This window comes from Paracoccidioides lutzii (assembly GCF_000150705.2).
Source record: "Paracoccidioides lutzii Pb01 unplaced genomic scaffold supercont2.54, whole genome shotgun sequence".
Classification (NCBI taxonomy): Eukaryota; Fungi; Ascomycota; class Eurotiomycetes; order Onygenales; family Ajellomycetaceae; genus Paracoccidioides; species Paracoccidioides lutzii.
The window spans coordinates 9,390-25,748 of NW_015441000.1; the positions used below are offsets into that span (position 1 = coordinate 9,390).

A 16,359-nucleotide genomic window follows, 5' to 3' on the forward strand; every position below is an offset into this window, starting at 1 on the left:
TAGGACAACACCACCCAGGCAGGCGCTGCTACACCCCCCCTCACATCATCATGTGAGATTTTGAATGTCATATGCAAAAAAAAAGGAAAAACTAGCTATGTCATTCTCAAATCCATTCAAATCATACTACATACATTAAGTTTTGACATTCCTGCCTTTTCCATCTGTAAAATCAAGTAAATCAAGGAATTGTTGAAATGTCACTGTGCTCAGAGATTTAGTCAATCTGTTTGCTGCCATTTCTTCAGTTGAGATGTATTCAATCAAGATAATGCCATTGTTCAATTGACTACAGGTGTAATGGAATCACATGTCAATATACTTGCTTCTAACAATGATTGCAGTTACAATGACTAGATCAATTACATCTTTATTATCTGTCTTGATTGGCAGGAGGTCATCTGCTATAAAGCTCAGATTCATCATCATGCTTCTTAATCACATTGCTTCACATACAGCCTCACTCAATGCCATGTATTCAGCTTCATTGGAACTCAAAGAGATGCATGACTGCTTGCTTAATTATTATGAAATCAGTGCATCAGCAAGCATAAAAATGTAGCTGAATATAGACTTCTGATCATCATTCAATGAGCTAGCTCAGTTGAAATCTGTGTATCTAATCAGCATATATGCCACATTAAGAAAATTATTTTCAGGTCCTTCATCATCATCATTCTTTGTGTAAAATATGCTGATTTCACATGTGCCTTTCAAATATTGAATGATGTGTAATAAGACCTTTCATGTCTTAGGGGTAGGAGCAGCATTCTTCTGTGTCAATAGAGAAGCTGTGTGAGTGATATTCAGCTGCAGTTTAACTATCAAATACTGCAAGCAGCCAACGCCATGTTGGAATTATTGTTTTGTAAAACCAGCCTCTTTTTCAGGAACAGGGGAGTCATTCAAGTGTAAACTATTATCCATGGATGTTCAGACAGTAGTTGCATTATCCAGGTGGAAATCTTCTACTAATCAATTGATATAACATTAGAAGGTCAATTCTATGTCATTATTTGTACATTTTACTTCCATGTCTAGATATTTTGTGAGTTCATTCAAATCTTTGATCTCAAGCTTCTGATGCAGAACATCAACTAGTCAATCAGTATCCTTCAGAGCATCTGCAAAAATATGAAGATCATCAATGTATATAATCATATATAGATGTTTTTGAACTGAATGTCATCAAAGAGTGAGATCATAAGAACTTGGAGTAAAGTCATTCTCCTGTAGCAGAGCTGTCAAGTAATCATACTATATTTTGACAGCTGAATTCAACTCATATAGAGATTCTTCAACTGCACAAACAAGCATACATGAAGCTCCTTCTTCAAAGTCAGTAGGTTGTCTCATATAGACTGTTTTTCCAAGTCTTCTGTATAAGTACATTATCACTATATTTATCTGCTGTAGAATCCAACTGCATTTTGCAGTGATCATGAACATCATGTGATTCATGATATCTGTAACTACAAGGGTATATGTTTCTTGATATGTTCTCTTTTTGAGTCAATTGCCACAAATTACTCATTTGGACTTTTGCAATATGTCATCTTCATCAGCATTGGGGTTACTGGGGCAGTCCTTTTCAATAATGACCTAGTGGTCAGATGCCACTGGCTTACCATGAGAAATATCAGAACATAAAATTAATATCCAAGTCTTCTGATATTTAAGATTGTCAATTTCATATTGTATAAATTTCCTTTAATATGGTCTCATCTGTAGATGATTAATTGCATCTTTGAAGCTTTTCAGCAAGCCGCTTGTAATTAGAGAAGGCGTATATATCATGAAGGCTTTTGCAGGTATAGATGATTCTTGAGGTTGAAGTTGAGCATTAGCATAATTGTTGTCACCAGTGATGGCCAAGGCCTTAGTATAATTATTGTTATATATATGAGATTTTGCTGTGAAATAGATTGCTTTTGACTCATGATGAGTGTCAACTTCCAATATCCTTTCAACTATTTTATAAATTGAACTCTAAGCTATGCAAATTACAGTGAAAATAATGCTATTGAGGGCCTTGATGATGAAGTAAGACAGGGTGTTTGAATTTGAAAGTTCATATTGAAAACCCTGGTCCTTCAACTTAGCAAAAGACACTAAGTTGACAGTAAAATTTGAAACATAATGAATATCATGTATAGATATATCTCCTCCATCAGATTCTAGAATGAGATTTCTAATCTCTTTGACATAACTGTATTCACCATCTGCTGTATGAACTTTGAGATCACTGTTATAAGTTTTCTGTTGAATAATAGACTGCTTTTCCCCTGTCATATGAAAACTTGCACACATGTTGAGAAATTAAGACTTGAAGATAATGTCAGTGATTGCTGACAGAGTAATTGCAGCATTGACAGCAGTAGATTGTGTCACTAGAAGATCAGAAGATTCATTCTTTTTATCATTCTTATTCTTCTTTTTGCTCTTTCATTTATTGTGATCACTGATGTTGCTATTTTCTGTGAACTTGACAATCTTATTCTTATTTGCCTCCTTTCACTCTTCAGTAGCAAGTTTAGGATGTAATCACCAACAAGAGTCCTTAATGTGCTGATTTGAGTGGTAGATCTCACATTTGGAACTATTCAAGATAGTCACATTAGCTTGTGGGGGTTTGAAGTGTTTATTGAACTTGCTCATACAATTCATTAACTGCTTCATAAGATTGTCAATGTCAATATTTTTAATAGTATTCTAGCTGATTGTGTAGAAATCATTCAAATATGTCTTGATAAAAGACTTTTGATATTCTTTCAAATCAATAAGGAAAAGATCATGATAAAAGTTCTCTGAGTCATTCATCAGTTTCTTATGATGTGCAACTAAGTAGCAGAATCTTCTTTGAAATACCAAGTAATCATTGTTGATATGTAGAGTAGTCAGCTCCTTCATGACATTGAGATGTTCTTTCATCAAAGACATTATATATTTAACATCAATCTTTATCCATAACACAGCAGCATTGTCAGATTCCAAGACTTCAATGATTGTATGTACAGGCCTTAATAAGAATTGCAACATATGTTGATAAAGTGCTTTGATTCAAATATTTTATTTTTCAGCATTCAACATGTTTTGACTAATATCATCTGAGCAGACATGTTGGTTCTTGATTAGAATGTCAGTTTCACTAATGACTTCAGCATCCACAAGGATTTCTATTCACCAGATTTGATAATTAGTACCATCAAATGTAATTACTACCTTAGTATTCATAGCTCTTTGAACATTCTTTTAGTATTCACAGATCTGAGATTTGAAATCATCTGCAGATGTATTATTGTTGATATTTAAAGTGTTCTGATATATCATTTGTTGGTAAAAGATCAACAAATCTGCTACACTCATTGTAATCATGTCACTTGTGTTAGAAGTAGGCATTTGAGACTGGGGGTTTGAGGTTCCTTTGCTAGCTGCTGTGAATTCACATATAGACTCAGGAGCAGACATTTCACCAGACTCACAGCTTGATGAATTCATGATGTGGTTTGAACTTGGTTTTCTGCTCCAGGTCTTTTAATTCTTTGTTCTTGTCTAGTGATGAGAACACTTCAACAGCTCTAGAATGTGATCATAAAGATCACTTTCTCTCTGTTAAAGGAGTAGATAGTTCAGTCATTAGATCAAAGAGTGAACTCATTCAGACATGTACACAGCTGTTCTTAACATGATTTTTTGTTAAAAACCAGCTATTCAGGCTATAATCTGTGGGATGGTTGAACCTTCTATTCAGAGGAGCTAGCTAGGTTATTGCTATATTACATACAAGCAATCACATGTGGGCGGGGTGGTCGTTAGAGCAACGCCACCCAGGCGGGCGCCGCTATATTTTTCAACTTTTCACATGATTTCTTCAATCAAATGAGAATTTAATTAAAGTTCTAATTGCAGATTTATAAGTACAAAAAATTAACAATTATATATCACTGTTAAAATATATTTAATTTGTAGAAATACACTGTGCTGATAGTATAAAGACATTCAACTCTCACATAATAAAATCATCTTCTGATATGAAAAAATATTATAAATGTATAAGAAAAGCAGATTCTACTTTATATGAAAAAACTTACAACTCACAGATTTGCTTCTATATCTCAGATTATTTAAAATTTAATAAAAAAATTTATAAAAAGTCTATAAAAGAGAAATAAGTAAGCTACTTTATAAAACACTATAAAATTAAGTTAAATCTTTGTATATTCATATAATTGATTAAAAACATAAGATTACAATAGATCATTTTTAGCATTTAAACATTATTCTCAATTTGTAATTTGATGATTTTATTATTATTATTATTATTATTATTATTGCCAACCACCTCCCACGAGTCTCCTTGGCCACGTATGTATCCACCTAGAATAACAACGGTTGAAAACAGCTACGGTGATATCGCTTGGTGTATATTCCGTATCTCAAGCTGAAAATATATGGGTGATGGGGTAAAATTACAAAGGGAAAGACATGGCTTCTGTTTCTTCCATCCCAACCATTTCACAATGCGGAAATCGTGTCGCGTATTCGATCGAGATTTCGGTAATGCACTACTAGGGGAATCAGCCCATATTCACAGCCGTAAGGACATAGAAGCGGTATGTGGGTCGGCTAGCTACTCCCAACCAGAACATCCTGCCTTGAGAACGTTCAAAGGGTGAGCTGCTCAAGGGGAATCAGTAGTGGGTGGTGGAGCTTCACAATCCACCTTCTTCAAATTGATTTGAGGAAAATATATCTAATGCTAATATATCGTTATTACTTTTACTCTCTCTGGCACACAAGACAGAGTACTGCTCAGATTTCCAACGAATTGGCAACCCATTAAATTATATGTCGGCTAATCAAAATGGTCTTTTTGAAACGGAACTCCTATCTTTAGACAGTTTTGAGAGAAGTTAAGAAAAAGGGGAAGTAAACAGAAGCGAACGCAATAAAAACAACGCTCAAGGTTCATCCATGCAGGAAATATGAATACAAATTTAAGATCAGCATATCCAAATTAAAAAGATCAGCCTGTAATGTAAATATACTTCTAGATAAAATGTGCAGACAAAAAATTACTAAGAAAACAAAAACCAGAGGCCGTAAAATGTTTTGCAACACGGCCATATTCATTTAACCCCATCTGTTAAAAAGCTTTAGTATATATAAGAACTCCTCATGCCGATGGGTGTTGGGGATGTGGGCGCGGACGCGGGGGTTGGGGTTGGGCCGGTTGGGTTGGGTGGGATTCTTGTGGATCGCATTATTTAAGAATTATACCTGTTTGAGGTGACCCAACTCCCGGGAGGGGAGCAAGAGTTGAGAGAGTCAGAGCATAGGGCGTTATGGTTAGCCCATGAGGGAAAATCTTTATGATGGCTGTGACATCATGCGGCATCAACGTAGTTACTAAAAAACATCGGATTAGTTTGACTATCCATGTATATGTATAGCGATAATATTTTCCATACCTAGGGAATATCCCCGTTCTATGGCCTATCCGACCAGTCCACCAGTCCTCTTTTTTGTCCGTCCGTTTCAATATCGTGATGATTTCACCCTTTTTAAATCCCAAATCGCCTTCCTGGTCAGCGTTAAAGGTGTACAGCGCAACGGCTTGGTCTTTACTAAGAGATGAGGTATCAGGTTTCGGCGCAAAAACGGGCTTGGGCGCTGTGGGACGAGAGGGTTTTCTATCGCTATACGAATAGTTGCCATCGCCTTTGGTATCATAACGATCAAATGTTTCGTTTGGATTGGCTCTGGTGGTGTAGGACCGATTGATGCCGCCACCGGACGACTGGCGGTCATAAACATTGTCGGCCCATTTGTTGGCACGTCTTGGTCGGTCCCGGTATTGGTAGTCGTCTCGGAAGTTGAGGGAACCTGTGCGGTCCCGCCTCGCACCTTCTCCCAGCGCCTCCCCTCCCCTCCCCTCCCAAACCACCTGGTCGTGTTGATCATCGTATATGGGGATATCGTTATACATTGTATCATTGACGGATGTGGGTTTACCAGTGAATGCCCGTGACTGGAGAACGCACATCAGAGGTTCGGCAGCAGGTGGTGGGCGGATCAATCCTTCAAGCAGCTGGCGGGCCGAGACTTTGGCGTTATACAGCCGCTCATTCGCGTCCTTTCGCTCTACAAGTACACTCCCCTCTAGACTCACACCAGCAAAGAGACCTTTGGTTTTGGAATACGAGAAAATACCTGCGACTCCCTTCATGCTGGCGGCTCCAGCAGCTTCGGCATTGCGTCCTATCGGTCCAGCTGCGATCGAGACATTACCTCCTAATGTTATGCTGCCCGCTTGTGAAAATGTCCGCACAGCATTGTAGTCGTTTAAGATAAAAACAAAATCCGTCAATTCAAACCCGATCTGTCCACCAAAACCAGCTCCGGCCGTCGCGATTGCTGACGGTGCTGACCAGGAATTATCTGCTAAGCGAGCAACCACAATACCTGAGCCAAACCGCGCCGAGCCAAGAAAGCCAGCTTTTAATACAGTAAGAACCGCAAGACCCTGCCCCGCAATAAGTGAAAGATATCAGTAAAACGCTTCACGAATCCCACGTGGGAAAGGTAAATATATCACACCTTTGCATTTGCCAGTATCTGAGGGGGGATGATTTTATCTGGACCAAAGGATTGTCTAGGATCAACAAACGAAGCGAGGATTTTTCCAGCCTTCCTGCATTCGCCTATCACCGTTCACGATGGTGAGAAGTGTCCAAGAAGTTTGTGCGGCGATAAAAGGGAGGGCACTTACTCCTCATCGAGGAGGGTAGCGGGTTGTTCATTCCCAGAGGCATATTTCCTTGCTACTGGCAAACAGAGGGAAATATCGGACCAGTTTTACACCGGGAAAAGGGAATTTTAAAATTCCAAATATTTACAATGGAGAAAATAGGAGCTCCCTCAGTTGATCCCCAAAGTAGGCCGTACCGGCACAATATTGGGAAAATTCCAGTTCCAGCGAGAGGATCGGATGAAGGTGGCCAAGGCTCCAACTCTCGAGCCTGATGATGAGCTGAAATCGAGGCTTGACTTGACTGCGCCGACCAGAGAGGAGGAACTGTGTACGGATAACTACCTAGACACCTAAGGTAAATATCACCGATCCAGCGCAATGTAAAAAACAAAGTCAATAGCATGTCATATATGACAAGTGACAAAGTGGAGAGAGACAGAAGGCAATAAGGAATGAGTGATGAGTAATGAGAAATGCGTAATGAGTGGTGGAAGTGTGCAGAGAGAAAACCCCGTGATGGGCGATGGCGAGGAAATTCCACGGCTTCCGGGACACGGGAGTGGCCGAGTGGCTGAGTGGCTGACTGTTACGTCTACCCGTAGCTTAAACTAACTAACCTAGTTATAGTTAAACGTGGCTGGACAGGAGAGCTTAAGCTCTTCTGTCACGTGTGGATAGCTTCCCGGAACTAAATATTTCCGTTCCATTGCGGTTACGTTTTTATGCTGGCGCGTCCCAAAGCACTCAAACCATCAAAGCAACTGCCAAACTTCTCTAGCCCTGTGTATATGATGTATAATATGGGCAGTACCCAAAGCTAGTCACCCATCATCCACACTCTCACAGAAAGTAGATTTGCGGTTGAGGGCAATGTCAATGGATAGGATATAAGCTTGAATTGGCATCGGGTTTGAGGCAATACACAAACAACCGAAGGCAGTCAGCCTGCGGACATGGGAACAGGTATGTATTGCTTGCGCCAATTTCCCTGCCCTGTATCAGTCCAAATATGCATACCTATATAGACCCTCTGGTTTTCCTCCGGTTATATTATATGGTTCTTACTAGGCCACTCCTTTAGTGCGAATTTGCGTCTGCGGCGATGAAGGAACGGGAAAGTCGAGTTTGATCACGTCCCTCGTCAAGGGAGTGTTTGTCACGAATAAAATCCAGCCTATCCTCCCTCAAATCACCATCCCTCCAACCATTGGCACCCCTGAAAATGTGACAACAACCACTGTGGTGGATACATCCGCTCTCCCGCAAGAACGAGCAAACCTGGCCAAGGAAATTCGAAAGTCTAATGTCATATTGCTGGTATATTCAGATCACTACAGCTACGAGAGAGTTGCCCTCTTTTGGTTGCCATACTTCCGCTCCCTGGGTGTCAATGTCCCCGTGGTGCTATGCGCCAACAAGGCTGATCTTGTCCCGGAAGGGAATGAGGCACAAGTGGCGGAGGACGAAATGCTCCCCGTGATGGCAGAATTCAAGGAAATCGACTCTTGTATTCGGACAAGTGCTAGAGAAAATCGCAATGTCAATGAGGCATTCTTTCTCTGCCAGAAAGCTGTCACCCACCCCATCGCCCCTCTTTTCGACTCCAAAGAATCAACCCTGAAGCCTGCCGCTGTCAGCGCACTACACCGAATTTTCTATTTGTGTGACAAGGATCGTGATGGTTATTTGAGCGATAGGGAAATTGAAGATTTTCAGGCCAAATGTTTTGGTAAATCGTTGAGAGATGAGGACCTTGTCCATATCAAGGTGACAATCCGAAGGGTCCATCCGGATGCTGTTACGTCTTCCGGCATTAGTGTGCAGGGTTTCTTGTATCTTAATAAATTGTACGCTGAAAAAGGCCGCCATGAAACAATTTGGATCATATTGCGGACATTCAAGTACACAGACAACCTCTCACTTCAAGAAGACTTTTTGCATCCTCGATTTGATGTTCCTCCCTTTGCATCTGCTGAGCTGTCCCCCGCTGGATACCGATTTCTTGTCGATTTATTTCTTCTTTCCGACAAGGATAGTGACGGAGGTCTAAACGACGCTGAATTGGCTTCCCTATTTGCGCCCACACCCGGCCTACCCACCTCATGGGTAGAGGGCTCTTTCCCATGTTCCACCGTGCGCAATGAGGCAGGTCATATCACCTTACAAGGCTGGCTGGCACAGTGGAGTATGACGACGTTTACATCTCCGAAAACCACCCTAGAATATTTTGCCTACCTCGGATTCGAGTCGTTGGACCGGGGGAATCCCACTACTACTGCAGCACTAAAAGTTACCAGGCCCCGGAAAAAACGACGACGCCCTGGCCGCGTCGGCCGCAATGTTGTCATGTGTCATGTCCTCGGTGCCCCTGGGTCTGGCAAGTCTTCACTCCTTGATGCCTTTCTCTCGCGCAGTTTCAGCTCCACATACCACCCCACCATCCAGCCACGCAATGCAGTCAACACCGTCGAATTGCCCGGTGGCAAACAATGTTATCTCATCCTCGATGAACTTGGCGAGCTAGAACCCGCACTCTTGGAGAACAAGACGAAGCTTCTAGATCAGTGCGACGTGGTTGCTTATACGTATGACTCCTCCGATCCTGATTCGTTTGCATACATTCCCGCACTACGAGAGAAATATCCTCATTTGGAGGAGTTACCCAGCGTGTTCGTTGCCCTTAAAGCGGACTTAGATCGCACAACTCAGAGAGCGGAGTTTCAGCCGGACGAGTACACAAACCGATTAAATATGCCGGGCCCACCACTGCATGTCAGTGTAACATGGAATTCCATCCAGGAGTTGTTTGTGCACATTGCCGAAGCGGCGATGGAGCCTAGCACGGCATTCCCGCGGACCGAAGAGGATATGGAGGGGAAATGGATGGCTTGGGGGATCGCATTTGGGGCGGTGGTGTGTGCTGGAGCAGCCGCGGTAGTTATCTGGCGTAGAGCAACGGGGGTTGTGAATTGATGAATGACCCGCGTTTGTGCATCCATCATGGTAGATAGGACCTTGCATCTATGGGTGAATATGGGGGCTACGCTTGGATGCGAGGCACACCTGTCTCTAACCTGTCTGTCTATAAGTTGTGTATTTTATGAAAGTTTACGGAGTAACGATACCCAGATATTATTATATATATCACCCTCATTTGTCTCCCCTATAGTCCTTTTTATACACTGTTGTCTTTCACGAAGTTGGCAGCAATCTCAATCTGGGTTTTGTGCATACTCTCATTATAATATCAGTACTTACTCTTCCTCCGTACCGAATACTGAGTAGGGTAACCTACGGCTTGGCGGGAACCTCGGGCTTCTACTGCACACGCTAACGCTGGAACGGGTAACTAATATCACGTGTATATATATCACATGGCACACTTCCCCCACAACTGCCGGGGCTCCGTTTCCCGGGTTGAGCCTCATACTTGCGGACTGGCTGGTGCCAAACATCTCGACATCCGCATCCTACCATATAGTACAATCCATTACATATTTAGAGATATATTTATTGTAATATGTTTTCCTCTGTCCAACACAGGACAACAGGCCCCCCCAACTAATTGCTGAGCAACTACTTTATTCGTCCTGTTCGCACCAGGTCTGGATTGGCCTTTTTGGTTAGCTAGTCGTGGGCCTCTATTACCTACCAATGCTTCTTAGGGATATTGACGAGTGAGCTTCTTCTCATTGAGTTGGCTGCTTAGTCTGTTACAGTATCTGCCGTCATCCACTTCTTACTTTTAGCCTTGGGCCCACTGCATTATTCGAGAATCACGACAAGCATCATCCGTGGTACCGCATAGATCATCATCATCATCATCATCATCATCATCATCATCATCATCAACAACAACAACAACAACAACAACTACTACTACTACTACTACTACTACTACTACTACTACTACTACACCACCACCTTTACTTGAATTTTGGATATACGCTTCTTTGTTCCGGCGCCATGTTGTAAGTGTTATTTACTGGGACCTTAATGCTCACATACCTCCATGGTGAATGTTATCAATCTTCGCATTGCTCGGCAGCTGCTTTTTTCTGCTCTTTGTAGTCAATTATAATATTGGCTCTTTAGTGAATGTTCCTTCTCACTCATGGATATGTTATGTAGCGTTTTGCCACCCCCTCCGCCCCGCTATGCGATGCCTATGGCATACGCAACTGGCACTTCAAACGGCATGCCTGTACCGATTGTCGAAACGAGTAACATCTTGAAACATCCCGAGGGAGGCTGCTCCCTTCAGGTTGGTGAAGGTTGGCTTCCCCATTCTTGGCCCTTCACGGTACATTTTAATTTACAAACCAACAACTTGGAACTTGATAGGGACATACGTTCTCAGAGACAATCTACTTCTTGCAACCCCTCCTCCACACCCTTCCGAGGCTCCAATTGTGAACCCAAACCCTCTAGCTACCACACCCAATCCGCCGACATCTGGCGTTAAGTTATCACTGGTGATTGTCCAGCCACGCAGAACCCCCCCTCAACTTTACAAATTGAAATCATCTTTGAGTGGGAGGCCGGATCTTCAGAGCATCCGAGAAAATGAGCGTGAGAGACGTCGGACATCGGATGATTCCGAGGACTGTGTATCAGTCCCCGCTTTTGGAGAAGGCAACCTAGCGCTTGCGCCGCTTACCGGCAAGGATGGGTCTGGTTTAAAACGGCGGAAACCGAAAAACAATATCCTCAAGAGTAGTTCCTCTTTTGTTTCCCGGGTCATTACTCACGATACGTACGCGAAGCGGCTGGCAGAGAGAAGCCCAGACGGGGTATACGCCTTTGCTAATATAAGCCGTGCCTTCCAGTGGTTGGATCTAAGCTCAAAAATTAAACAAGAACCTCTTGCAAAGATACTTTTCACGAAGGCACATATGCTTTGCCATGACGTGAATGAGCTGACCAAAAGCACAACTCATCTGGATGTGATTATGGGTTCGTCGGCCGGGGATATTTTATGGTATGAGCCAATGCAGCAAAAGTACGCTCGCATTAATAAAAATGGGGCCATCAATGGTTCACCAGTAAGCCATATTCGGTGGATACCTAGCTCAGAGCAACTATTCCTGGCCGCTCATGCGGATGGCACCCTTGTTGTTTACGACAAAGATAAGGAGGATGCCCCGTTCATTCCAGAGCCTGTAGAGATACACTCTCCTAGAGTTGACAACGAGAAAATGGACCATAATCCAAGTCCGTCATTGAAAATTTTAAAATCCGTCAATTCGAAAAATCAAAAGAGTAACCCAGTCGCTTGCTGGAAACTTTCGAACCAGTGGATAAATAGCTTTGCATTCTCCCCGGACTGCCGACATCTTGCTGTTGTTTTGGAGGATGGGAGTCTTCGTATCATGGATTATTTAAAGGAACAGTACGTTTGTTCTTCTACAATACGGATTTGGGGATTGTTAACGCCATATAAATAAGCTAACCCATCGCATCCTTTACTTCAGGGTCATTGATACTTTTATGAGTTACTATGGAGGAATGATTTGCGTTTGCTGGTCTCCGGATGGGAAGTATATTGTGACTGGTGGCCAGGATGACCTTGTCTCAATCTGGTCACTCTCCGAGCGGAAAATCGTTGCGCGCTGCCAGGGTCATCATTCGTGGGTTTCCCATGTGGCATTCGATCCTTGGCGATGTGATGAGCGGAATTATCGGTTCGGTAGCGTCGGAGATGACTGTCGACTGCTTCTCTGGGATTTCAGTGTTGCAATGCTCCATCGACCGAAGGCGGTATGTTATATTTGTCATCTCTGTGATCTCTATTGGTTATTGTTACTGATTCGCTCAAACGTTGAACAGCTCCAAGCCACAGCCCGACAGCGGACCAGCATCATAACTCCTTCTGTTCGACAGCGGACTGAAACTTTTTCATCTAGCCGGGTCCGTTCTGACTCGAACCGCTCAGATAACAAAAACACGGAGGAGACGGACGACGTGGCCATCTTTCATCCTGTTGAGCCCAGGGCAAGGACGGCACAGCTGCCGCCAATAATGGTAATTGAGCTGTTCAGGTTGACAAGAGAACCCTTTGTAGAGTACAACGCTGACAATATATACTGTCCAGTCAAAAGCAGTTGGCGAAGACCCAATCTGCTGGCTTGGGTTTCTAGAGGATTGTATCATCACTTCTTCGCTCGAGGGTATGTTCACTCCCCTCCTCTTTTCTTTTCTCTTTCTCTCTTTCTCTCTCTCTCTCTCTTTTTTTTTTTTTTTTTTTTTTTTTTTAATAATATTTGTTTAGATCAAAATTGGAACTAAGAATCTGCAGGCAACATTCGAACGTGGGATCGACCGCGAGAAGGTGTGAATGAAGGCGTTCCGCAAACTGTAGTTTCTGGCTCTGGGTCACTGGCCGGTGCGGGTGACACAGCCCGTGCTACATCGTATGATTCCCAGAGATAAATCCTGTTGTATGACATGTAGTCCCTCTTATCTTTTCTTCTTTTCTGTAGGTATAGTTATAGTACATGTATTTCTTCCGCATACGTAGGTATTTGAAGCTACCTTGCGTGATATTTATACAGACCTCTTCCTCTTCTTCTTCTTCTTCTTCTTCTTGTTCTTGTTCTTCTTCTTGTTGGCCGAATGGGCTTTCTTTCAACATCAGCGATGGGTTCTATCGACCTTTATTTATTACCTTTATATACAATTTCCCATCTACCCTACACGCTTTCCATTTTGTTGCCCTCGGATATTAATTTCGTTGTAGTATATTTTTATTGAAATCCCCGGTCAACTATGATGATCAATGGGAAAGTCGCACCCGTTCGAGTTATGAATGACGAAGAAGTTGAATGAACTTCGGTTCCATATAACTAGAATATTGATATGTACTGCCCTATTATGGTGATCAAAACCTATAGTTAGTTAATCAATTTATCTGCAAATCGAACTTACAGAATTCCAATTCAACTTTAAACAATACTGATCAAGAATGGGATTTTTTTTTTTGCTTTTATTCAACTAACTCTCTTAACTACTATTCTTTTCTATTTAATCGATAACCTAGCAGATGGTCTTTTCCATTCTGTCAGGATTGTGTCAGGATCTGGCAATGAGTCATGTAGATGTTTAGTTAGCCGCGCACATTTTTTCTCTGGGGTGTCTTACCACTTATTTTACTAGCAGTTAATAGTTAGAAGATAGATGTAGAGAAATATACAGCTTCACTTGATGCATATTAACTATTAAGATACCCCGACACTTTCTTCATGGCAAGATAAGAGGAATATTCTCTGACATTGGGATTGTTGATGATGTCAGAATGATGAAATGAGCATTTAATATCTGAATACCTCATCCAGGCAACGTCCATTTAAACGAAGGGATTATGATGCGAGTCTAGAACAAAAGAGTGTTTGCAAGGAGGAAGAGGCATGTGTCATTTTTGAGAGAGCTTATTTATTAGCAGTTCAATGAATACTAACTTTTTATTAGTATTTGCTAAGACGGCTGGTTCTAGTTTCATACCATGAAACATTCTTCAGTTTATGTAATTAGCTAAGAACAGCAGTATCACATGAAAACAGAAAGAAGTGATTCATTATCTGATATCTGATAACAGATATCAGCCTTCAGGCAACATGTGATAAGTTTATTATCTAATAATATGTTAATTAAGAACATCCTAGAAGACTGTAACCTCAAGACCAAACCTTTCTCCTATTCCCTTTCCATTGCGCTTATCCCTTCTACCTCCACTTCCTAATACTAGCGAGAAGCCTGAGTCCACGTGGGGGAAATATTGTTGTCCGGGGAGGAGAGATGCGACATGGGTGCAGCCGAGCGGGATGATCGAATCGGGATTGAAGCTGTGCGGATCACGATTATCAATAAGGTAGTCAACTACTAGTTAACTAGGTGGGTATGTAAGATTAGTTAACCAACCAACCTTTTTAAATTATTCATATATGCTATAGTTAATTAATTAATTAATTCTTTCTTAAATTTAAATATAGTTGAAAAACTTAGTATTTAAAAATTTAAATTAATAACTATCTTATTTAATTAAAAAATTTATATATAAAATTATTTATTTTATTTAATTTTTTTTATTAAAATTCAGAGATTTTTTAAAATTATTTTTAATAATAATTAATAATAGTTAAAATATTATATAATAATAAATTTTTATTATTCAATCAAATAATATAAAAAATAATAATTAAATTAATTAATAAATTTAATTTCTTTTTTTTATAATAATTATAAAAAGAAAAAAATATTAAAATTTATAGATAAATTTTATTTTTTTAAATTAAATAATTAAAAATATAATTAATTATTTAATAGATTAAATCATTTAATAAATTACTATTAATTAAGTTATTTATACTTATTAAAAAAAATTAATATATTAATTAACTTTTATTATTAGAGTTTATAATTATAAAATCAGACTTTTATTAGTTATTAAAGCTTATAAAGCTCAGTATATTACTGATTATAATTATTAAAATTATTTTAAAATATATAATATTCTTTATTTCTTTCTGACTTAATAGATTATATAAATTATATATTTAAATACTTAATTTAAAAAATTAAAAACTGATTTTTATAAAAAAATAATCTCTAGTTTAATAAAAATTTTTATAAATAAAAGAAAGTTATGTCTTTAAATTATAACTATATAAGAAATAATCAATTTGCTATTAGCACAGTAAAAATTCAGTACTTCTATTATTATAAAAAATTATTAAATTAATAGATTTATATAATAATAATTTAAATTAATAATAAAGTTTTTTTTATAAATATAGATATCAATAAATTTTGTATAAAAATTCAAAAATTTTATATAAGTAATTTATTTTAATAAATTATATAATAAAGAAGCATAAAATTATACTGAGAAATATTATAACTTTATTATAATTGACTATATGATGAAAGATATCTCAACAATTAAAGTGATTACTATAACTGAGAAAAATAATAAATCATCTCTCATATAGTCAGAAAATAGAGAAGAGATATTAGTTAATCATATATAGTATTAATGTAATTCATCATTTAGTCAATTGAATCATCTAGTCAATCAGTCTTTCATCACTCAAAGTATCTCAGATTAAATTAAGCAACAATTATATACAGAAAGTAGTAAATTATATTAAGAATTATTTTCTGTACACTGAGAGTATATATGAGCAATATGTTCAATAGTCTCACATATATTATACTGTGATGCTGTATGTTTTTGTGTTTGAGAGTCAGTAGCTTCAATCACTCCTTCTTCTAATTCATTGACTCTTTATATATAATTCAAGTCTTCTTCAATTCTCAAAGCACTCTCCTGTAAAGGGTTAAGCTCTAAGAACTAGAGGCTAGTCCTTCTATATAACAAGGATGAATTGCTTGAGAAAGAGAAGAAAAGAATGAGATGAGAACTCAAGCTTAAGCAAGCTCACATAGCATGATCACATGCACACATGCAAACAATGACTAGGCTGAGTCAGTCAGTCAGAGCAAATCTAGAGGTTCAATCTCTTATAATACTCCTCTTCTCCCTCTTTGTTGTGAGTCTTTATGACTATTTAAAGCTCTCTTTACATCTAATTTTGCCTACTGAGAGG

The 16,359-nt window shown here is 39.6% G+C and overlaps 3 protein-coding genes across 3 annotated transcripts; 2 read left to right on the top strand and 1 right to left on the bottom strand.

Moving 5' to 3' along the window:
* Nucleotides 1-5,387: 5,387 nt before the first annotated feature.
* On the bottom strand, nt 5,388-6,815 carry PAAG_08936 (SH3 domain-containing protein; the record flags this gene model as incomplete). The annotated part of the gene is made up of 4 exons (XM_015846675.1): nt 5,388-5,409; nt 5,472-6,526; nt 6,601-6,704; nt 6,773-6,815. 4 exons carry the CDS (start codon nt 6,813-6,815, stop codon nt 5,388-5,390), a joined length of 1,224 nt encoding a protein of 407 aa, XP_015701596.1.
* An 892-nt stretch (nt 6,816-7,707) lies between these two features.
* PAAG_12659 (mitochondrial Rho GTPase 1) lies at nt 7,708-9,727 on the top strand (the record flags this gene model as incomplete). Its single annotated transcript, XM_015848123.1, has 2 exons — nt 7,708-7,717; nt 7,836-9,727. The coding sequence occupies 2 exons, from the start codon at nt 7,708-7,710 to the stop codon at nt 9,725-9,727; spliced, it is 1,902 nt and encodes a 633-aa protein (XP_015702263.1).
* Nucleotides 9,728-10,868: 1,141 nt separating this feature from the next.
* Nucleotides 10,869-13,186, top strand: PAAG_12660 (hypothetical protein; the record flags this gene model as incomplete). Its single annotated transcript, XM_002789107.2, has 6 exons — nt 10,869-11,028; nt 11,099-12,146; nt 12,229-12,514; nt 12,584-12,778; nt 12,849-12,924; nt 13,053-13,186. The coding sequence occupies 6 exons, from the start codon at nt 10,869-10,871 to the stop codon at nt 13,184-13,186; spliced, it is 1,899 nt and encodes a 632-aa protein (XP_002789153.2).
* Nucleotides 13,187-16,359: the final 3,173 nt, after the last annotated feature.